At 56.3% G+C, this 21,622-nt stretch overlaps 1 protein-coding gene and 1 long non-coding RNA gene across 2 annotated transcripts; both read left to right on the top strand.

Annotated features, from left to right (window-relative positions):
* Positions 1 to 2,874: 2,874 nt before the first annotated feature.
* On the top strand, positions 2,875 to 12,778 carry LOC146431915 (uncharacterized). The gene is made up of 17 exons (XM_085073101.1): positions 2,875 to 2,958; positions 3,161 to 3,232; positions 3,320 to 3,418; positions 3,870 to 3,977; positions 4,626 to 4,697; positions 4,786 to 4,857; positions 4,945 to 5,043; positions 5,486 to 5,560; positions 8,304 to 8,375; positions 8,578 to 8,649; positions 8,737 to 8,838; positions 9,288 to 9,395; positions 10,058 to 10,129; positions 10,761 to 10,832; positions 11,151 to 11,255; positions 11,900 to 12,065; positions 12,596 to 12,778. Exons 3-17 carry the CDS (start codon positions 3,382 to 3,384, stop codon positions 12,684 to 12,686), a joined length of 1,323 nt encoding a protein of 440 aa, XP_084929227.1. The 5' UTR covers positions 2,875 to 2,958; positions 3,161 to 3,232; positions 3,320 to 3,381; the 3' UTR covers positions 12,687 to 12,778.
* Positions 12,779 to 19,610: 6,832 nt separating this feature from the next.
* Positions 19,611 to 21,153, top strand: LOC146431914 (uncharacterized). Its single transcript, XR_014854803.1, has 4 exons — positions 19,611 to 19,682; positions 19,770 to 19,871; positions 20,323 to 20,397; positions 21,042 to 21,153. It is a non-coding gene; the product is annotated as an uncharacterized LOC146431914 (long non-coding RNA).
* The last annotated feature ends 469 nt before the right edge of the window (positions 21,154 to 21,622 follow it).

The following is a 21,622-nucleotide window of genomic DNA, read 5'->3' as shown; positions in this document are numbered from 1 at the left end:
GCCTGGCAAGAGATAGAGAGAGGTACTGAAACCACAGAAGGAGGCAAAATCCCAATTTGTACTCTTGCAATAAACCTCTGAACAATACATGCCACCTATTCAAGGTCCTGTTATTGTGCATCAGAGAAAGGTGCAATCACTTGCCTTCTTTGATAGGCTACCTCCTGCTCCCAAGGAAATTCCTAGACTAGAAAGATCACTCTTGGGCCACATAACAGTGATGATAAACATATATCATTTATTTCTTTCAAATAAGTAGGTAAAAGCAGGTATCAGCACAAACTGAAAACAACACAGAGAAAAATAACACTAACTTGCACCTGGTTTCCTACAAGCAGCATTTTCCCTGAACAATAATATATTTAGGGATAACTCCCAAAAGCAAAGAAATGAACTAGGGGAAAAAATAATTCTGTGGTGTAACCTGGAAATCTCAGCAATAAACCAGGGGCTGGGGGAACCCATGCTGAGGGTTTCTGGGCTGAGGGCATGACCTCAAAAAACTGGAGGATTGGACAATCACCAATTGTATCACATTCTACAAGGGGAATTGCCCAATTCTGCACCTGGGATGGAGCAACCCTGGATGTATGAACAAGCTGGGGAAAGAGGTGCTGTAGAGCAGCACTGTGCAAAGGGATCTGAGAATCTTGGTGCATGGAAAGTTGGATATGAGTCAGCACTGCCCTGGCAGCCAGGGGTGATCTTCTGTGTCCTGGGGAATACCAGGCCCAGCATGGCCTGTTGGGCCAGGGATGGCCTTGTCCTGCTCTGATCTACACTGGGGCAGCCTCACCTTAAATATTGTTTGTAGTTTTGCTCACTACAGTATAAGAAAGTGTCCAAAGGAGTGCAGTGAAGATGGTGAAGGGGCTGAGGGGAAGCTGTGTGAGGAGCAGTGGAGAGCACTTTGTCTCTTCTGCCAGGAGAAGGGGAGACTGAGGGGAGACCTCATTGGGGTCTACAGCTTCCTTTTGACAAGAAGAGGAGAGGCAGGAACTGCTCTCTTTCTGTGGTCACCAGTGATAGGGAATGGCCTGAAGTTATGTCAGGGGAGGCTTAGGTTAGATATTAGAAAAAGATTCTTTGTCCAGAGGGTGGTTGGGCACTGAAACAGGCACCCCAGGGCAGCAGCAAGGCTGAGAGAGATGCATTTGGACAATACTCTCAAGCACATGGTGTGACTCTTGAGAATGTTCCTGTACACGGCCAGGACTTGGAATTGAGGATCCTCCTGGGCCACCTTTCAGCTCAGCACATTCTGTGATTCTGTGTATTACAAAGGAGTATCTGGGCATGGAGCTCCTCAAAGGCTATGTGCAGAAAAAGAGGGAAGCCATCAGGAGCATCTCCAGGGACATAGCATTACAAGAAATGTCAGCAGGCAAAACAAAGGTCTTTGCTAAGCAATGGCCCTTTGATGAAGCAAAAGATTTACAATCAAGGCAGTTCATCAGTACAGATGGGGTTGCACTTTGGGGCTACAAGTAAGGCCATGAGGTCACAGCAGGGCTCTGAGGTCACAGCAGGGCTCTGAGGTCACAGCAGGGCTCTGAGGTCACAGAGGTCACAGAGCCCTGTGGTTGCACAGCACCACAACGACCGACCAGTCAGTCCTTGACCACAACTGTTGCAGCAGCAGCGGCAGCAGCGGTGCTGACATTGATACAGCGGTGTCAGGACAGTGGTGGCAGCAAGAGCTGTGGGACTGGCTGAGGGCAAGGCACCATGGCCCTTGCTCTGCGCCTTTTCCTCCTGCTCCTCCTGGCAGTGGCCCTGCATGCCAGGGCTGCCCAGGCTGCTCTGGTGGGAGCGTGGAGAGCAGGTGAGCCCGCAGCCTGCCTCCCCCTTTCCTGGGACAGAGGCCTCTTCTCCCTGGAACATGTTGGGCATGCTTTTCCCTAGGGGTTTACAGGGGGTTTCCTTTGTGGGAGTGAGAGAGCCCCGAGGGGGTCTGGGCTGGTCCAGTTTCCTCTCCAGGGATGTTGCACAGGGCCTGTGAAAAGGGTGGAGAGTGGCCAGGAGCCATCCCAGAGCTCCCCAGGCCCTTCTGCAACTTTGGCTGTGTCCATTGACATCTGGCTCCCACAGCCTTCCTGAAACCCCCTTGTAGTGCCCAGTTTCCTAAGAAAGAAGGGAATCTCAGCACGCCATGGAAACAGTTCTGATCTGTGCTCTCTTCTAGATTGGGATCATTTCATGGATTTTGTGAAAGACCTGGTGAATGACGACTTGAAGTTCTTGGAGTTTGCTGGAGGCAAGTTCTTAACCTCCCTTTCCTGACAGAATAATCAGTGTCAATGTATAAAGAGATCACTCATGTGCCCTTTCCCTTGAGATCAACACAGCGTTGAAGGCTTCTGGAAATCTTGCTGTGCTCCCTTCTTGAGCCCGAAGTGATTTCACAGGATCGCTATCAGTGCGAGGAAGGAGCATTTAGCTGTCAGTCTTCTTCCCATGTCAAATGCCAGTTGCTCCTTCCATGTGCTCTGTGCAGGCACAGAGAAGAGCACAGAGGGAAGGTTCTGGGCCCAGGGATGTGCCCCGGGGCTCTGTGCCTTGCAAGGCTCCTTTGATGGCCCCAGGGAGCCTGAGGTGTTCCTGCTGCTGCTGCCAAGCCCGGGCTCTGGCTGGGGCGGAGTTCAGAGCTGCTGGTAGCTCCCAGGAGTCCTTTGTGCCCTGCCTGCCTTGCAAGGGGCTCCTTCCATCCCAGTGTGGGGCCACTGGAGGCACGTGGTGCCTCTGCCTGTGCTCCTGAGTGGAAGGCAGAGGTGAGGGAATGCCAAGGAGGGATCCCATTGCTGAATTGAACTAACTGACACTCGGGCATAAAGGAGACTCTTGAGCAGTGTCATGGGAGCTGTTCTGTCCTGCCTTTCTTTGCAGCTGAGCCTGTTGGTGAAGGTGATCCAGCTGCCCAAGCCACATTCAGGACTAAGCCTCTGGGAGATGGTGAGGGTACGTCAAGGCCTTTCCCCTCTGGGAGAGCTGCCAGCTCAGAGCCCAAAGTTGGCCAGTGGGGCATCGCTGCAGGTGCCAGGACAGAGCCCTGCACGTGTGTGCCCTTACCCTGCGGGATCCCCTCACTGCTCCTGTGGCTCAGTGCTGCCCATGCACATCAGCAGAGCTGACAGAAGCTTCTCTGGCTGTTGAGTTACAGGTGTGTCTGCAGGGAGGACTTTTCTAGCTCCTGGGCTGGATGCTGTGCGCAAGCCTGGCTCCCGTCGCAGGGGTGAGTAGTGTGTCCCTGCTGAGCCCACGGGCTGAGCACTGCTTTGGTGTGATCCACTATTGTGAAATGGAACTGCTTTGCCCTAAGGTCCTCCAAGAGGAAAGACCCAAGTTAAGGGAGAAAATAAACCTCTGAAGCCCTCTGAATGTATGGACCAGATGATGACTGATCGGGAGAGACGTCCTGGTGGGTGCATTTTCCTCAGCCTTGTCCTGACACTCAGCAGCCAGGGCCTTTTGCTGCACACCTGGACACTCTGTGTCCAGCAGGGTGGGAAGGGATTCATTGCAGCCTTGCTTTTCCACTGCTAGTTTTATGCTCTGCAGGGCTCTTTCCTAGCCTGGCTTGCCTGCAGCTTCTCCCCAGCCTCTGCAGGAAGGCATTTGGCATCAGCGGACAGCGTCTCCAAACTGCACCAAGGACCATGCAGAGCCTGAGATTCCCACCAATTTTTCAGTCTCAGGGTATATCAGGAGTGGAGGCTTTATGAAGAGGGTGTGATCTGGCTCAGCCCCAAAAATCTAGCCATTTTTCTGTTCTTGTCCTCTGACTTTGACAATATTGCTTCCTAAAGATGTGTCCACCCAAAATGGGAAACAGTTCCATCTGATCCAGCTGTCCCTCTTCCTTTCTCCAGAGGTGGATGGAGAGGCTGTGCTGAAGGTGGTGTTTCCCGGAGGAAGCAGTGGCTCATTGGCAGCCTCTGCTGAAGGAAGGGAGGCAATGCCAGGCACAGTCACAGGAGGTAATTGCTGTGCCTCTGGGCCTGAGCCCTGCTGAGGCTTGAGCTGCCATCTCTGCTGCTTGGCAGCGCAGGCACAGCCCGGAGCAGACAGGCACAGCACAGATGAATTATCCTGAGAGGGCTCAGGGGACTCGGCTACTGAGCAGTCCTGCTGGGGTCCCTCTGTGGGAGACTCATCCTGAAACCTGGGAGTGAGTGCAAGGGGTGCCCATGGTGGCGAAACGGCAGAGGGAGATGATAGCAAGGCACCGGAGTGTCCTGAGAGGCCCTGACTCCACCCCGTGGCCTCTGGGAGCTCTCCCAGGAGCAAGAAAGAAAGGGAGGGAGGGAGGGAGGGATAGTTGTGCCCCTGCCAGCTGCAGTTTACCCCAGGGCTTTAGTGAGAATTCCCTCTGTGGGACTGAAAGAGCCCCAAGGGGGCCTGGGCTGCTCCAGTTTCCTCTCCAGGGATGTTGCACAGGGCCTGCAGTGAGGTTGGACAGTGGCCATACGCCATCCCAGAACTCCCCAGGCCCCTCTGCAGCTTCAGCCATGTCCATTGACATCTGGCTCGAATGCCATTAACCGACCGCCTTGCAGTGCTCAGTGCCCTAAGGCAGAAGGGAATCCCAGCACACCATGGATATGGTTCTGATCTGTCCTTTCTAGATGAGGTTACTGTGAAGGCTTCTCCATTATCTTGGCTACATAAAGTTTTGAAGCCCCTGAAGCCTCCTGCAGGTATGTTCTCAATTTCCCACCAAGGAATAATTGTTGACAACCTGGCAAGAACCAGGTGCCAGCAGCTTCTCTGGCTGTTGAGTTACAGGTGTGTCTGCAGGGAGGACTTTTCCAGCTCCTGGGCTGGTTGCCACGCCCAAACCTGGCTCTGATCGCAGGGGTGAGTAGTGTGTCCCTGCTTAGCCCACAGGCTGAGCAGTGCTTTGGTGTGATCCACCCCTGTGAAAATGGAAATATGTTTGTTAAGGTCCTCGGAGAAGGAAGAACAAACCTACAGGAGAGAGGAAATTGCTTGAGTCAAATGATGTCCTGAAAGAAATCGTCAAGGAACTGCAGGGAGGGCGTGGTGGGTGCATTTCCCTCAACCTTGTCCTGACACTCAGCAGCCAGGGCCTTTTGCTACACATCTGGACACTCTGTGTCTAACCCTAACCCACTGAAGCCTCGCTGCCCTGCTGCTGCTTTGACACCCTGCAGGGCTGTTTCCCAGCCTGGTCTGGCTGCAGCTTCTCCCCAGCCTCTGAAGGAAGGCATTTGGCACCAGCTGACAGGGTGTCCAAATTGCACCAAGGGCCATGCACAGCCTGAGATCCCCTGCAATTACCCAGTCTCCGGGAAGATCGGGAGGGGTGGCTGCTAGGAGAAGAGAGAGCCCTGGCCCAGCCCTATGAACTTGGATATTTTCCTGACCCTTATCCATATGTTTGACAAGTACTGCCTCCTGAAGAGGCAGGCTCCCCAGTGGGTAATTGTCCATCTGATCCAGCTGTGCCTCTTCCTTTCTCAAGGGATGGACAGAGAGGCTCTGTGGAAGGCAGCATTTCCCGAAGGAAGGGAGGCGATGCCCAGCATGGGCACAGGAGGTAATTGCTTTCCCAGGCTCAGCTGGGCTCAGCCCTTGGTGGGGCTGTGTGGCAGCAGCTCTTCCTCCAGGGCCTGCCCATGCACATCTGGCAGCAGCCAAAGCTGGAGGTGCCTTGGCTTCGAGGTCTCTGGAGCGCATTTTGCAGCCCATGGGAAACACGACTTGTGCACCGACATCCCTCCTGCTGCAGCTGCCTCCCCGAGCTGCCCTGAGTGCCCAGAGGCCCAAGGCACAGGAGCAGTCCTGAGCAGGTCCCTGGGGCAAGCCAAGGGCCAGAGCCATCACTGGTTCCCACAGTGGGAAGGGGCTTGGAGGGAACCTCCCACCGTTCTGCGTTCTCTAGGCCTGAGCCCTGCTGAGGCCTGAGCTGCCATCTCTGCTGCTTGGCAGCGCAGGCACAGCCCGGAGCAGACAGGCACAGCACAGATGAGTTATCCTGAGAGGGCTCAGGGGACTCGGCTACTGAGCAGTCCTGCTGGGGTCCCTCTGTGGGAGACTCATCCTGAAACCTGGGAGTGACTGCAAGGGGTGCCCATGGTGGGGAAAAAGCAGAGTGGGACAGCAGGGCTCCAGGGTGTCCTGGGGGGCTCTGACTCCATCCCCTTGGGCTGTGGGAGCTGTCCCAGAGGATGCAGGGAGGGATAGTTGTGCCACTGCCAGCTGCACTTTGCCCATGGTCTATAGAGAGCATTTTCTCTGTGTGTGGGAGAAACAACTGAGGGCACCTGGACTGGTCCAGTTTCCTCTCCAGGGATGTTGCTCAGGGTCTGCAAAGAAGGTGGACCGTGGACAGGAGCCATCCCAGAGCTCCCCAGGCCCTTCTGAACCTTTGGTCATGCCCATTGACATCTGGCTCCCACAGCCTTACCAAAACCCCATTGCAGTGCCCAGTGCCCTAAGGCAGAGGGGGATCCCAGCACGCCGTGGAAATGGTTCTGCTCTGTGCTCCTTTCTAGACTGGGATCCTGACATGGATTTGGTGGAAGACCTGGTGAATGACGATTTGAAGTTCCTGGAGTTTGCTTGAGGCAACTTCCCAATGTCACTTTTTACTGACAGAATGATCTGTGTCAGTGTCTCAGTCATGTGCCACTTTGCATAAGGTCATGTCAGGGTTGAAGGATTATGGAAATCTTGGCCTTTGTCCTGGTTTGAAACACAGGTGTCCTCCAAGGAAGGTGGGAACCACACTCAGAGAATATGACACCCCCTTCCCTCTGAATTGTTGTAACGTTGAAATCAAGGAGCTTTCAGACAAAGGTTTGGGAAAAGGAATACAGTTCTTTACTAGTATTTATAACAAGGCAAACGAGCAGCAACAACGGTAGCAAAACCAAGCAAACCAGAAAGGCAGAACAGGCTGCTCTGGACTGTCAGCCGCCCTCGTCCTTGCTGCAGTTACGGTCGCAGCCGGCAGGGGCGCTGTTGGCTCCGGCCGGGCAGGGCAGTGCAATGATTATCCCGCGGCTGCAGGGGGCGCTGTGGCGCGAGGCCCGTCGCGTCTCTCGCTCCCGCGGTAATGGCGGGCGGGCTGGATGGCGGGACGGGGCGCAGCAGGGAGCTCCGAGCAGCAAGCTGGAGCGGCAGGGCTGGCTCACCTTGGCTAGCAAGCAAGAGATAGCAGGAACAACGCAGCTGTGGCAGGAGCCGCGGTGTGTCCCGGCAGGCACAGGGTGTTGGGCTACAATGAAGCAAAGAAACCGGAGCAGTAGCAGCAAAAGTGCGATGAGCGAGCAGGGAATCGCTCCCCTGGGACGCTCACCGGTGGTCGCTGCTCCCTGGGTCCGCACCGTGCAGAGGGGGCAGCGCCCCGGTGGGACGCAGGGTGTTCCGGGTACCGGCGCCGCACGCACTGACTCTCGGCTGCGAAGCAGCAGAGAAGCAGGGAAACCAAACCAGTGAGCTCTAGTCATGGTGCCACAGGGAAAAGGGGAATAAAACGGGCAAAAACCAAGCAGCAATTATATCTCTCGTCAGAGGGATCGCAGCGCGTGGCTCCCGGGGCCAAATCCTCTACCAGAAGAGAAAACAAATGCACCTTGCCCCATGCAATTCTCGCAGAAAATACCAGGCTGGCTCCCACTTTTCTCGACATTGCCTGGGGAAAAAGGGAGAAAGCGATAGTAGCAACCATCCCAGACACCAAACAAAGGGAAAAAGAAAAGAAAGATGGGATGGGGATGGGGATGGGGATGGGACAGAAAAACGATTCCCAAGACTATTGTCAATTTTCTATTCACAAGCCCTGAGTGATCCCTCAGGATCGCTGTCAGTGGGAGGAAGGAGCATTTAGCTATCAATCTTCTTCCCAAGTCAAATGCCAGTTGCTCCTTCCATGTGCTCTGTGTAGGCACAGGGAAGAGCAGAGAGGGAAGGTTCTGGGCCCAGGGATGTGCCCCGGGGCTCTGTGCCTTGCAAGGCTCCTTTGATGGCCCCAGGGAGCCTGAGGTGTTCCTACTGCTGCTGCCAAGCCCTGGCTCTGGCTGGGGCTGAGTTTAGAGCGGCTGGCAGCTCCCAGGAGTCCTTTGTGCCCTGCCTGCCCTGCAAGGGGCTCCTTCCATCCCAGTGTGGGGCCACTGCAGGCACGTGGTGCCTCTGCTCCTGAGCTCCTGAGTGGAAGGCAGAGGTGAGGGAGTGCCAAGGAGGGATCCCATTGCTGAGTTGCACTCGCTGCCACTCCAGCCTGATGATGAATCTTGACCAGTGTCATGGGAGCTGTTCTGTCATGCCTTTCTTTGCAGCTGAGCCTGTTGGTGAAGGTGATCCAGCTGCCCAAGTCACGTCCAGGACTGAGCCTCTGGGAGATGGTGAGGGTACGTCAAGGCCTTTCCCCCTGGGAGAGCTGCCAGCTCAGAGCCCAAAGTTGGCCAGTGGGGCATCGCTGCAGGTGCCCAGGACAGAGCCCTGCATGTGTGTGCCCTCGCCCTGTGGGATCCCCTCACTGCTCCTGTGGCTCAGTGCTGCCCATGCACATCAGCAGAGCTGACAGAAGCTTCTCTGGCTGTTGAGTTACAGGTGTGTCTGCAGGGAGGACTTTTCCAGCTCCTGGGCTGGATGCTGCGCGCAAGCCTGGCTCCCGTCGCAGGGGTGAGTAGTGTGTCCCTGCTGAGCCCACGGGCTGAGCACTGCTTTGGTGTGATCCATTCCTGTGAAATGGAACTGCTTTGCTCTAAGGTCCTCCAACAGGAATGAACAAAGCTGCAGGACACAAGAAAACCCAGGAGCCATTGAAAATCATGAGGAAATTGCTGAAGGAAATGCTGCAGGGAGGACAAGGTGGGTCTATTTCCCTCAGCCTTCTCCTCAGACTCAGCAGCCAGGGCCTTTTCCTGCACATCTGGACACTCTGTGCCCAGCACAGCAGGAAGTGATCCATTGCAATCTTGCAGTCCTACTGCTGCTTACACGCCCTGCAGGGCTGTTTCCCAGCCTGGCGTGGCTGCAGCTTCTCCCCAGCCTCTGAAGGAAGGCATTTGGCATCAGCTGACAGGGTGTCCAAACCGCAACATGGTCCCTGCAGACCATGAGATCCCCTGCAATTTTCCAGCGTCCTGGTAGATGAGGAAGGGTGGCTGTTTGGAGGAGGAAGGGCCCAAGCCCAGCTCCTAGTGCCTGGGCTTTCTCTTGATTCTTTGCCTGTCACTGAAGTTCTGCTTCCAGAAGAGGCCACCTCCCTGATAGGGAATGGCTACCTCTAATCCAGCTATCCCTCTTCCTTTCTCCAGAGGTGGATGGAGAGGCTGTGCTGAAGGCGGCGTTTCCCGGAGGAAGCAGTGGCTCATTGGCAGCCTCTGCTGAAGGAAGGGAGGCAATGCCAGGCACAGCCACAGGAGGTAATTGCTGTGCCTCTGGGCCTGAGCCCTGCTGAGGCTTGAGCTGCCATCTCTGCTGCTTGGCAGCGCAGGCACAGCCCGGAGCAGACAGGCACAGCACAGATGGATTATCCCGAGAGGGCTCAGGGGACTCAGCTACTGAGCAGTCCTGCTGGGGTCCCTCTGTGGGAGACTCATCCTGAAACCTGGGAGTGAGTGCAAGGGGTGCCCATGGTGGGGAAAAGGCTGAAGGGGACAGCAAGGCTCCAGTGTGGGTCCTGACTTCATCCCCTTGGACTCTAGGGGTTGTCAAGGGAGAGAGAGGCAGGCAGGGAGGGAAGAAGGGAGGCAGGGAGAGAGGCAGGGAAGGATAATTGTGGCACTGCCAGCTGCTGTTTGCACCAGGGCTTCACTGGGGGTTTCCTCAATGGATGTGAGAAACCACTAAGCATCCTGAGGTGGACCAGTTTCCTCTCCAGGGATGTTGCAGAGGGGCTGCAAAGAGGGTGGACAAAGAACAGGAGCCATCGCAGAGCTCCCCAAGCCCCTCTGCAGCTTTGGCCACGTCCATTGACATCTGGCTCCCACAGCCTTCCCCAACCCCCTTGCAGTGCCCAGTGCCCTAAGGCAGAAGGGGATCCCAGTACACCATGGAAACAGTTCTGATCTGTGCTCCTTTCTAGATTGGGATCGTGACATGGATTATCTGGAAGCCCTGCTGGATGATGCCTTGAAGATCTTGGAGCATGCTGGAGGTAAGTTCTCAATGTCCCTTTTATTGAGAGAATAATCCATGTCCATGTATCAAGAGTTCACTCATGTGCCACTTCGCTTAAGGTTGTCTCAGGGTTGATGGATTCTGGATATCTTGCTCTGCTCCCTTCTCGAGCCCTGAGTGATCCCACAGGATCGCTGTCAGTGGGAGGAAGGAGCATTTAGCTGTCAGTCTTCTTCCCATGCCAAATGCCAGTTGCTCCTTCCGCGTGCTCTGTGCAGGCACAGAGGAGAGCAGAGAGGGAAGGTTCTGGGCCCAGGGATGTGCCCCGGGGCTCTGTGCCTTGCATGGCTCCTTTGATGGCCCCAGGGAGCCTGAGGGGTTCCTGCTGCTGCTGCCAAGCCCTGGCTCTGGCTGGGGCGGAGTTTGGAGCTGCTGGCAGCTCCCAGGAGTCCTTTGTGCCCTGCCTGACCTGCAAGGGGCTCCTTCCATCCCAGTGTGGGGCCACTGCAGGCACGTGGTGCCTCTGCCTGTGCTCCTGAGTGGAAGGCAGAGGTGAGGGAGTGCCAAGGAGGGATCCCATTGCTGAGTTGCATTTACTGCCACTCCAGCCTGATGGGGAATCTTGAAAAGCTTCACAGGAGCTCTTTTGTCATGCCTTTTTTTTGCAGATGAGCCTGTTGGTGTAGATGAAGAAGTTTCCCAAGCCCTGTCCATGACTGAGCCTCTGAGAGGTAGTGAGGGTAGGTCAAGGCCTTTCCCCCTGGGAGAGCTGCCAGCTCAGAGCCCGAAGTTGGCCAGTGGGGCATCGCTGCAGGTGCCAGGACAGAGCCCTGCACATGTTTAGAGGATTCCACAGCCTCACCTGTGGAAAGTGCTCCAAGTTTCTGCTCAGGACTTTCAGATGTTTGGATGAGGGAGGGCTGTGGCCCAGCCCCAAAAGCCCTGACCATTTCCTGAGCTTTATCCCTGTTTGTGACAAGCATTACCTTCCTGAAGTTGCCAATACCCAAATGGGGATTACTTCCATCTAATTCAGCCTTCCCTCTTCCTTTCTCAAGTGATGGACCAAAGGGCTGTGCAGAAGTTCTTTTCCAGAGGAAGAAGTGGTTCATTGGCAGCCTCTGCTACAGGAAGGGAGGTGATGCCTGGCACGAGCACTGAAGGTAATTGCTTTGCCAGGCTAAGGCGGGCTCAGTCCTTGGTGGCGCTGTGTTGCAGCAGCTCTTCCCCCAAGGCCTGCCTTTGGACATCTGGAAGCCGCCAAAGCTGGAGATGCATTGGCTTTGAGGCCTCTGGAGCACATTCTGCAGCCCATGGGAAACGGGACTTGTGCACCAACATCCCTCCTGCTGCAGCTGCCTCCCCGAGCTGCTCTGAGTGCCAAGATGTCCAAGGCACTGGAGCTGCCCTGAGCAGGATCGCTAGGGCGAGGTCATGGCCACAGCAATTGCAGGTTCCAACAGTGGGCAGGGGCTGCCCTGTGTCTGGAGAGAACCTGACTCTGTCCCCTTGGGCTGTGGGAGCTGTCCCAGCAGGGCAGGGAGGGTCGGGGCTGGCAGCAGCCACTGCAGGGATGGCTTTGGCTCGTGTCCCTTGAAGGAGCGACTGCCCAAGCAGCTGTGCTCCCCGCAGGCTCTCCTCCCGGCCTTGTGGGCTTTGTTGGGTGCCACAGCCTGTGCCAAGGGGCGGCAAGGTGCCTGCAGGGCGCAGCACTGGGGGAAACAGAGAGCGTCCTGGCCGTAGCCAAGGCGCTGCCAGCTCAGCAGCAGTGCGCAGCTCGGGCTCACGATCCACGTTGCTCCCGCAGATGCAGCTCGGAACACAACACGTGTTCCCAATCCTCAAAAGGTCATCAGAAGAGGTTACTGTAGGGGAACACGTTGTTTGATTTCAGTAATAGCAGGCCTGCTTGCTCTGGAGCTTGTCTTCGTGTTCTGCTTTGTTGGACTCTGGTATCACTGGAAGAGAAAACAGTGAGTGTTTCACCTTTCCCTGAAACAGCTTCTTTCAAAAGTCTATTGTAGAGAGGAAGCATTCCCAGTGGGGTTGCTGTGGAGTTATGGCGAGTATACGCTTCTCCAAGTAACACTCTGGAGAGTTCTGCTGCTGTCCCGTGCTTTATTTGGCCTCTTCATTGCTGGGCCTTGCCCTGGGGAGCCTGCTTGAGCTGAAGCCAGTGCTGTCTCCAGCTGAGGCTGCCTGGCCAAGAGCAGCCCCAGGAGCACTGGGCAGAGGCAAAGCAAGGTGGGGAAGGGAAAGAGTGGAGGAGGATGTGATTGCCCTTGAAAGGCAGATGTGCTCTGGGGTCACTGCTGGCTAGGGACCCTGCCCGGAGCCATCCCCTGCTCGCTGGGGCCTTGAGGGGCAGCTGTCCATCTGGGCCAAGGTGTGCCAGCAGCTCCAGACATGCTGGGGAGCCTTGCAGACTCTGGGCCCTGCTGTGCAGGAGGCTCCCTGTGTCCCAGGTACAGCTGGGGGCCTCAGCCACATCCTCCCTCTACAGGCACCTCCTTGAAGAAAAGCTGAAAGCTGGTGGCTGGTCCAGAGATGTCTACAGCAAGAAGAACTGCAGCACCAGCTATGAGGAGCTCTGAGTCTGACCAGCATTCATTTGCACCTGTGAGCTCTGTGATGCTTTAAGGCTACAAGCCCAGCCCTCCATCCAGAGCTGAAGATGAAACCATCAGGAAAGCTTTTGGAAGCTTTCCTGATGGAAACCATTTGGATGCTTTCAACCAAACCTTGACTGAGAGCTTCAAAAACCAGCTCTTAAGTTGTAATAAATAGATGCAGCTTTCACACCAGTGTCCAGGTGGTACTGCCAGCAAAGCCCACACAGCACCAGCACTGCCTGAGCTCCATGTCTGGGAGCAGCCGTGGATGCCCATGGTGTGGGTGGGCAGGAGCCAGGCATGGGGCTGCTGGGACCAGCAGTGGGGCCCCGAGGGGCTGGGGGAGCCCATGCTGAGGGTGCCTGGGCTCAGGCACATTTCTTTTGGTGGCATCATCTGGGCCTGGACCTCCTCCAATGACATGCCCAGGAAATGAAGGAAGCCACCAAGAACATCTCCAAGGACAGAGCCTGACAAGCAATGTCAGGAGGCAAAACAAAGGTCGTCCCTAATTAACACACCCTTGGATGGGACCTAATTGAGGGGCCATGGGGCTGATGAGCAGTGCCAGGAGGCACAACAATCTAGCTGCAACCCCATGCTTGATTTCCAGATCAAAACACTCCACATCGCTGGACTGGGCTTCCCAGTAAAGCAAGTGGGGACTTTGGAGTCCCCCATATGGTGCACGGGGGGCTGGGGACCCTTATCAGACACATGGGGTTATTTTGGGTTCCTTCTGAGGTATGGAGGGCACTGAGGTCCCCCATAGGTCATGCAAGGGATTTGGAATCCTGTGTGAGTCATGCAGGAGGTTTGAGATCTCCCTGAAGCCTGCAGGGGACTGGGAACCCCTGGAAGGCATGCGGGGGGCAGAGATCGCTCTGAGGCATGTGTGGGGGGCTGGATTTGCCACTGAGGCATACAAGGTGCTTGAGGCTCTTCCTCAAGGCATGCAGGGGCTGACGTCTCAGCTGAGGCACATGAAGGGGTTTTGGGCTCTTGTCTCAGGTGTGCAGGGCCTGGCAGCCCCCATAAGTCATGAGAGTAGTTTGGAGTCATTTGTGAGGTGTACAGGGGCTTTGGGATCTCTCCCGCGGTGTGCAGGGTGCTGGGGTCTCTCGTGATGGGGCTTTGGGGGTCTCCTCTCACATGTGGAGGGGGCTGTGCACTCCCGTAAGCGTGCGGGTGCTTTGGCTCCCTCCTGATGCGCGCAGCGGGCCTGCAGTCTGTTCTGAGGCACGCAGGGCCCCGGGGTCCCTCAGGGGCCTGTCCGGCCCGGGGCTGACGCGGCCCAGGGGCACCCGCCGAGCGGTGAAGCCCGGCGGCGAAGGGCCGAGGCGGCGACGCCCGGCCAGGCTCCTGCTGCAGGGGCACGGCACAGCCGGTGCCGAGCGCCGGGCAAGCGCCACCCCGAGCTCAGGGGCCACGGCCCCCGCCGCTGCCCCCGAGCACAGCCGGCAGCGGGGTGCACATCCCCGCGTCCAGACGGGCGGAACCGGGCACCGCGCCGTGCCTGGCGTGGCGACAGAGCCGCTCCCGGAGGAGCCGTGGGGAGCCCCGGGCACAGCCCTGGCACCGCCCCCGGACTCTCCTGGGCCTGTGGCCATCCCAGGCGGGAGGGTTTAATTGGCCTCTTAATTGCTGGGCCTTGCCCTGGGGAGCTCTCTCCTGCTGGAGCCAGTGCTCGCTCCCACTGAGGCTGCCTGGCCAAGAGCAGCTCCAGGAGCACTGGGCAGAGGCAAAGCAAGGTGGGGAGGAGAAAGAGTGGAGGATGTGATTGCCCTTAAAAGGCAGACATGCTCTGTGACCCACTCCTGGCCAGGGACCCTGCCCGGAGCCATCCCCTGCTCGCTGGGGCCTTGAGGGGCAGCTGTCCACCTGGGCCAAGGTGTGCCAGCAGCTCCAGCCGTGCTGGGGAGCCTTGCCAGCTCTGGGCCCTGCTGTGCAGGAGGCTCCCTGTGTCCCAGGTGCAGTGGGGGCCTCAGCCACATCCTTTCCACAGGTGCCACTCTGCAACTTTAACACAACCTGAGTAACACCTCACTCAGGGAGAATTGGAGCTGTCATCATGCATCTCCCTGTACGTGTCTGTTGGTGCTGCCCACCAGTGTGTCCAGAGGTGATTCTTCGGATGCCATGACCACCCAGACCAACACCAAAGGCTCTGCTCACGGACCCAGAGTGAAGGCGTGCCTCTCCTGCCAGGGCAGGGCTTGAGCCCAGCAACATCTTCGGGCTTCAGCTCTGGTGTCTGGCTGACACCAGCAGCACTGGCTGAGCCGGGCATGGGGCTTCTGAATTCCAGCAGCCAGCAGCTCCAATACTTTTTTTATTTTATAAGATTTCAAAATACTTTTTGTAGGAAGAAAACCCATATATTTCTTCTATTTTCCCCCAATAGTTATATAGTTTTCAAAGTAGTTTTACGATTCTAGAAAACCTAGAACATTTTTACAGTTCTGTAATAAATAATAAATCTGCATTTAATTGTTAATCTTTACTCTAGGAAGAACTAAGATACCCTAAGCCATCCAGCCTGCTGGATAGGCTCTTTTCCCACTGGAGATTTGTACCAAGTCACAATCAGATAACTGAAAACCTTTCCCGAGGTATTTTCAAGTTTTTCAGAGAATCTCACCTCTTTGACTTCAGAGGAAAACTTAGAGCTCAGCAGGCAGTCGCAAGCTCTTGAAATCATGATCTTTGTTTGCTTCTGGAAGAACTCGCTCTGTTCTAGAGCAGGGGCTTGCTCTCAGCTTCCTGCAGCCCTGCTCCATCCCAAGCCTGCCCTGACCCTCCTCCTCCAGCTGATGCAGTCCCATGGAACTGCTGGAAAACACAATAGCTCTGCAAGAGTAGCTCAGCAGCACTGGAGAAGCAGCAGCCCTGTTGGGGTCCCTCAGTGGCACATGCGCCCTGAAACCTGGGAGGGGCTGCAGAGGGTGTCCAATGCTGGGGCAAACGCAGAGGAGGAGAGCAGGGCTGCAGTGTGTCCTGCGAGAGCCTGACTCTGTCCCCTTGGGCTGTGGGAGCTGTCCCAGCAGGGCAGGGAGGGTCGGGGCTGGCAGCAGCCGCTGCAGGGATGGCTTTGGCTCGTGTCCCTCGAAGGAGCGACTGCCCAAGCAGCTGTGCTCCCCGCAGGCTCTCCTCCCGGCCTTGTGGGCTTTGTTGGGTGCCACAGCCTGTGCCAAGGGGCGGCAAGGTGCCTGCAGGGCGCAGCACTGGGGGAAACAGAGAGCGTCCTGGCCGTAGCCAAGGCGCTGCCAGCTCAGCAGCAGTGCGCAGCTCGGGCTCACGATCCACGTTGCTCCCGCAGATGTTATCAGTGATACAGGAGCACATGTCCAGAATCCACCGAGCATCCCAAGGATTCTCTGCCCCCTGGATGGGCTCAAGCAGTGCATGATAGGTACCGTAGTGACAACAGTTCACTGTGCCACTTGCCAGGGCTTGTCTCCACAGGCACATCACTCCCCATTCACAAGGCCAGCCAAACACCTCAGTCTGGGAGAACTGGACCTGTCATCTCACATCTCTGTGCCCATGCCTATTGTCCCTGCCATAGCTTCATTACCAGCTTGTTCCTGTGTAGATGCTGCCACCACCCAAACAAGACCCTGTGCCCCTGAGGGTAGCAGCCCCGCTCTCTGGCAAGGGCTGAAGGTGGCCTCCCTCTGCCAGGGCAGGGGTTGGCCCAGCTCTTAGGTTCCAATAAAGAGATGCAGCTGTCACACCAGTGTCCGGGTGGTACTGCCAGCAAAGCCCACACAGCACCAGCACTGCCTGAGCTCCATGTCCGGGAGCAGCCGTGGATGCCCATGGTGTGGGTGGGCAGGAGCCAGGCACGGGGCTGCTGGGACCAGCAGCAGGGCTCCGAGGGGCTGGGGGAGCCCATGCTGGGGGTGCCTGGGCTAAGACAAATTGGAGGATTGGACAATCACCAAGCATATGAAGATGTACAAGGCGAAGTGCCTGATTCTGCACCTGGGATGGAGCAACCCTGGATGTACAAACAAGCTGGGGAAAGAGGTGCTGTAGAGCAGCACTCTGCAAAGGGATCTAAGAATCCTGGTGCATGGAAAGTTGGATATGAGTCAGCACTGCCGTGGCAGCCAGGGGTGATCTTCTGTGTCCTGGGGAATACCAGGCCCAGCATGGCCGGTTGGCCAGGGAGGGCATTGTCCTGCTCTGATCTGAACTGAACCCTTAAATATTGTTTGTAGTTTTGCTCACTACAATGTGGGACTGCAAAATGTTTGCTACCAAGTCCAGCAGCTGCAGAAGTCTTTTGTTACCAGCTAATGTGAGACATTAAGAGAGATAAGCTGAATAGACCCTGGTAGGGTCTGAGACTGATTGCAAGACCAAGACTGTTTTCCCTATGCGTAAGTGATTAGCAAGAGAAGTTAAGCAGAGATGACGACGATAATCTCGTACATTAAGAAAGTAAAATATGTAACCCTGGAAACTAAGTTCTTGTAATGGCTAAATTAAGTTTGTAACAGTAGAAAAACATGATGTTTTCTGTTCAACAAATGGGACTTTGTATGAACCAGGCTGAGATCCCAATACAATTGCTGACACTACAATATAAGAAAGTGTCCAAAGGAGGGCAGTGAAGATGGTGAAGGGGCTGAGGGGAAGCTGTGTGAGGTGCAGCAGAGGGCACTTCGTCTCTTCTGCCAGGAGAAGGGAAGACTGAGGGGAGACCTCATAGGGGTTTATAGCTTCCTCGTGACGGGGAGAGGAGAGGCAGGAACTGCTCTCTTTCTGTGGCCACCAGTGATAGGGAATGGCCTGAAGTTGTGTCAGGGGAGGCTTAGGTTGGATATTAGAAAAAGATTCTTTATCCAGAGGGTGGTTGGGCACTGAAACAGGCACCCCAGGGCAGCAGCAAGGCTGAGAGAGCTGAAGATGTATTTGGACAATACTCTCAAGCACATGGCGTGACACTTGTGGATGGTCCTGTGCAGCCCAGGAGTTGGACTTGATGATCCTTGTGGGTCCCTTGCAACTCAGCATATTCTGTGATTCTTTGTGTTACAACAGAATATCTGGGCATGGAGCTCCTCAAAGGCGATATCCAGGAAAAGAGGGAAGCCATCAGGAGCATCTCCAGGGACACAGCCTGACAAGCAATGTCAGCAGGCAAAACAAAGGTCTTTGCTAAGCAATGGCCCTTTGATGAAGCAAAAGATTTACAATCAAGGCAGTTCATTAGTACAGATGGGGTTGCACTTTGGGGCTACAAGTAAGGCCATGAGGTCACAGCAGGGCTCTGAGGTCACAGCAGGGCCATGAGGTCACAGAGGTAACAGAGCCCTGTGGTTGCACAGCACCACAAGGACCGACCAGTCAGTCCTTGACCACAACTGTTGCAGCAGCAGCGGCAGCAGCGGTGCTGACATTGATACAGCGGTGTCAGGACAGTGGTGGCAGCAAGAGCTGTGGGACTGGCTGAGGGCAAGGCACCATGGCCCTTGCTCTGCGCCTTGTCCTCCTGCTCCTCCTGGCAGTGGCCCTGCATGCCAGGGCTGCCCAGGCTGCTCTGGTGGGAGCGTGGAGAGCAGGTGAGCCAGTGCCCTAGCTCCCCCTTTCCTGGGACAGAGGCCTCTTGCCCCTGTACAGTATTGGGAATGCTTCTCCCCATGGCCTTAGAGGGGCTTTCCATGGTGGGAGTAAGAGAGCTCCCAGGGTCCCTGGGCTGGTCCAGTTTCCTCTCCATAGATGTTGCACAGGGCTTGCAAAGAGGGTGGACAGGAGCCAGCAGCTAGCCAAGGCATCCTCCAGCCCCTCTGCAGCTTTGGCCATGTCCATTGACCTCTGGCTCCCCCAGCCTTACCCAACCCCTTTGCAGTGCCCAGTGCCCTAAGGCAGAAAGGGATCCAAGCACACCATGCAAATGGCACTGATCTCCGCTCTCTTCTAGGTTGGGATGGCAACTTGGATAATTTGGAAATGCTGTTACAAGACGACTGGATGTTCTTGGAGTTTGCTGGAGGCAAGTTCTCAATGTCCCTTTCCTGACAGAGTAATCAGTGTCAATGTATCAAGAGCTAACTCATGTGACATTTCCATTAAGATGATCCCAAGGTTGAAGGCTTCTGAAAATCTTGCTCTGTTCCCTTCTCGAGCCCTGAGTGATCCCCCAGGACTGCTGTCAGTGGAAGGAAGGAGGATTTAGCTGTCAGTCTTCTTCCCGTGTCAAATGCCAGTTGCTCCTTCCATGTGCTCTGTGCAGGCACAGAGGAGAGCAGAGAGGGAAGGTTCTGGGCCCAGGGATGTGCCCCGGGGCTCTGTGCCTTGCGCGGCTCCTTTGATGGCCCCAGGGAGCCTGAGGTGTTCCTGCTGCTGCTGCCAAGCCCTGGCTCTGGCTGGGGCTGAGTTCAGAGCTGCTGGCAGCTCCCAGGAGTCCTTTGTGCCCTGCCTGCCCTGCAAGGGGCTCCTTCCATCCCAGTGTGGGGCCACTGCAGGCACGTGGTGCCTCTGCCTGAGCTCCTGAGTGGAAGGCAGAGGTGAGGGAGTGCCAAGGAGGGATCCCATTGCTGAGTTGCACTCGCTGCCACTCCAGCCTGATGATGAATCTTGACCAGTGTCATGGGAGCTGTTCTGTCCTGCCTTTCTTTGCAGCTGAGCCTGTTGGTGAAGGTGATCCAGCTGCCCAAGCCACGTCCAGGACTGAGCCTCTGGGAGATGGTGAGGGTACGTCAAGGCCTTTCCCCCTGGGAGAGCTGCCAGCTCAGAGCCCAAAGTTGGCCAGTGGGGCATCGCTGCAGGTGCCAGGACAGAGCCCTGCACGTGTGTGCCCTTGCCCTGCGGGATCCCCTCACTGCTCCTGTGGCTCAGTGCTGCCCATGCACATCAGCAGAGCTGACAGAAGCTTCTCTGGCTGTTGAGTTACACGTGTGTCTGCAGGGAGGACTCTTCAAGCTCCTGGGCTGGATGCTGTGCACAAACCTGGCTCCCGTCGCAGGGGTGAGTAGTGTGTCCCTGCTGAGCCCACGGGCTGCGCACTGCTTTGGTGTGATCCATTCCTGTGACATGGAACTGCTTTGCCCTAAGGTCCTCCAACAGGAATGAACAAAGCTGCAGGACACAAGAAAACCCAGGAGCCATTGAAAATCATGAGGAAATTGCTGAAGGAAATGCTGCAGGGAGGACAAGGTGGGTCTATTTCCCTCAGCCTTCTCCTCAGACTCAGCAGCCAGGGCCTTTTCCTGCACATCTGGACACTCTGTGCCCAGCACAGCAGGAAGTGATCCATTGCAATCTTGCAGTCCTACTGCTGCTTACACGCCCTGCAGGGCTGTTTCCCAGCCTGGCGTGGCTGCAGCTTCTCCCCAGCCTCTGAAGGAAGGCATTTGGCACCAGCTGACAGGGTGTCCAAACTGCAACATGGGCCCTGCAGACCCTGAGATCCCCTGCAATTTCCCGGTCTCTGGGAATATCAGGAGGGGTGGCTGCTTGGAGAAGAGAGAGCTCCAGCCCAGCCCCAGGAGCCTGGTCGTTTCCCTGATCTTTATCCATGTCATTGACAAGTATTGCCTCCTGAAGTGGTAACCTCCCCGATAGGCAATTGTCCATCTGATCCAGCTGTGCCTCTTCCTTTCTCAAGGGATGGACAGAGAGGCTCTGTGGAAGGCAGCATTTCTCAAAGGAAGGGAGGCAATGCCAGGCATGGGCTCAAGAGGTAATTGCTTTGCTGGGCTCAGCTGGGCTTAGCCCTTGGTGGGGCTGTGTGGCAGCAGCTCTTCCCCCAGGGCCTGCCCATGCACATCTGGAAGCAGCCAAAGCTGGAGATGCCTTGGCTTTGAGGCCTCTGGAGCACATTCCGCAGCCCGTGGGAAACGAGACTTGTGCACCAACGTCCCTCCTGCTGCAGCTGCCTCCTCGAGCTGCCCTGAGTGCCCAGAGGCCCAAGGCACAGGAGCAGCCCTGAGCAGGATCCCTAGGGCGAGCCCAGGGCCAGAGCAGTCGCTGGTTCCCACACTGGGCAGGGTCAGCCCTGTGTCCTGCGAGGGCCTGACTCTGTTCCCTTGGGCTGTGGGAGCTGTCCCAGCAGGGCAGGGAGGGTCGGGGCTGGCAGCAGCCGCTGCAGGGATGGCTTTGGCTCGTGTCCCTCGAAGGAGCGACTGCCCAAGCAGCTGTGCTCCCTGCAGGCTCTCCTCCCGGCCTTGTGGGCTTTGTTGGGTGCCACAGCCTGTGCCAAGGGGCGGCAAGGTGCCTGCAGGGCGCAGCACTGGGGGAAACAGAGAGCGTCCTGGCCGTAGCCAAGGCGCTGCCAGCTCAGCAGCAGTGCGCAGCTCAGGCTCACGATCCCCGTTGCTCCCGCAGATGCAGCTGGCAACACAACACGTGTTCCCAATGAAGAAACAGGCAGCAGAAGAGACGTCTGTCAGGGAGCACGTTGTTTCCTAGTATTAACACCAGGCCTGATTTGTTTGGTGCTTCTCATAATTTTGTGGTGTGTTGGATGCTGCTATCACCGGAACTGAAAATAGTGAGTGTTTCATTCGTCTTTCCCTTAAACAGCTTCTTTCCAAAGTCTCTTGTAGGCAGGAAACATTCCCAGTAAGGCTGCTGTGGACTTGTGGCGAGTCAGTAGTTGTCTAAATAATTCTGCTGAGGGTTCTGCTGCTGTCCAGTGCTTTACTTGGCCTCTTCATTGCTGGGGCTTGCCCTGGGGAGCCTGCTCGGGCTGAAGCCAGTGCTGTCTCCAGCTGAGGCTGCCTGGCCAAGAGCAGCCCCAGGAGCACTGGGCAGAGGCAAAGCAAGGTGGAGAGGAGAAAGAGTGGGGGACGAGAATGCCCTTGAAAGGCAGACGTGCTCTGTGACCCACTCCTGGCCAGGGACCCTGCCCGGAGCCATCCCCTGATCGCTGGGGCCTTGAGGGGCAGCTGTCCACCTTGGGCCAA

Source organism: Lichenostomus cassidix, chromosome 12, assembly GCF_008360975.1.
Source record: "Lichenostomus cassidix isolate B80296 chromosome 12, HeHo_3.0, whole genome shotgun sequence".
In the NCBI taxonomy this organism is placed as follows: Eukaryota; Metazoa; Chordata; class Aves; order Passeriformes; family Meliphagidae; genus Lichenostomus; species Lichenostomus cassidix.
This window is presented reverse-complemented; position numbering and strand designations above follow the sequence as displayed.

Coding starts and splice junctions, on each gene's coding strand:
- LOC146431915 (XM_085073101.1), top strand. CDS start 3,382: ATGGACCAGATGATGACTGATCGGGAGAGACGTCCTG. Junction 5,561..8,303: donor GCCCAGCATGGGCACAGGAG/GTAATTGCTTTC, acceptor CTTTCTTTGCAG/CTGAGCCTGTTGGTGAAGGT. Junction 9,396..10,057: donor GCCAGGCACAGCCACAGGAG/GTAATTGCTGTG, acceptor GCTCCTTTCTAG/ATTGGGATCGTGACATGGAT.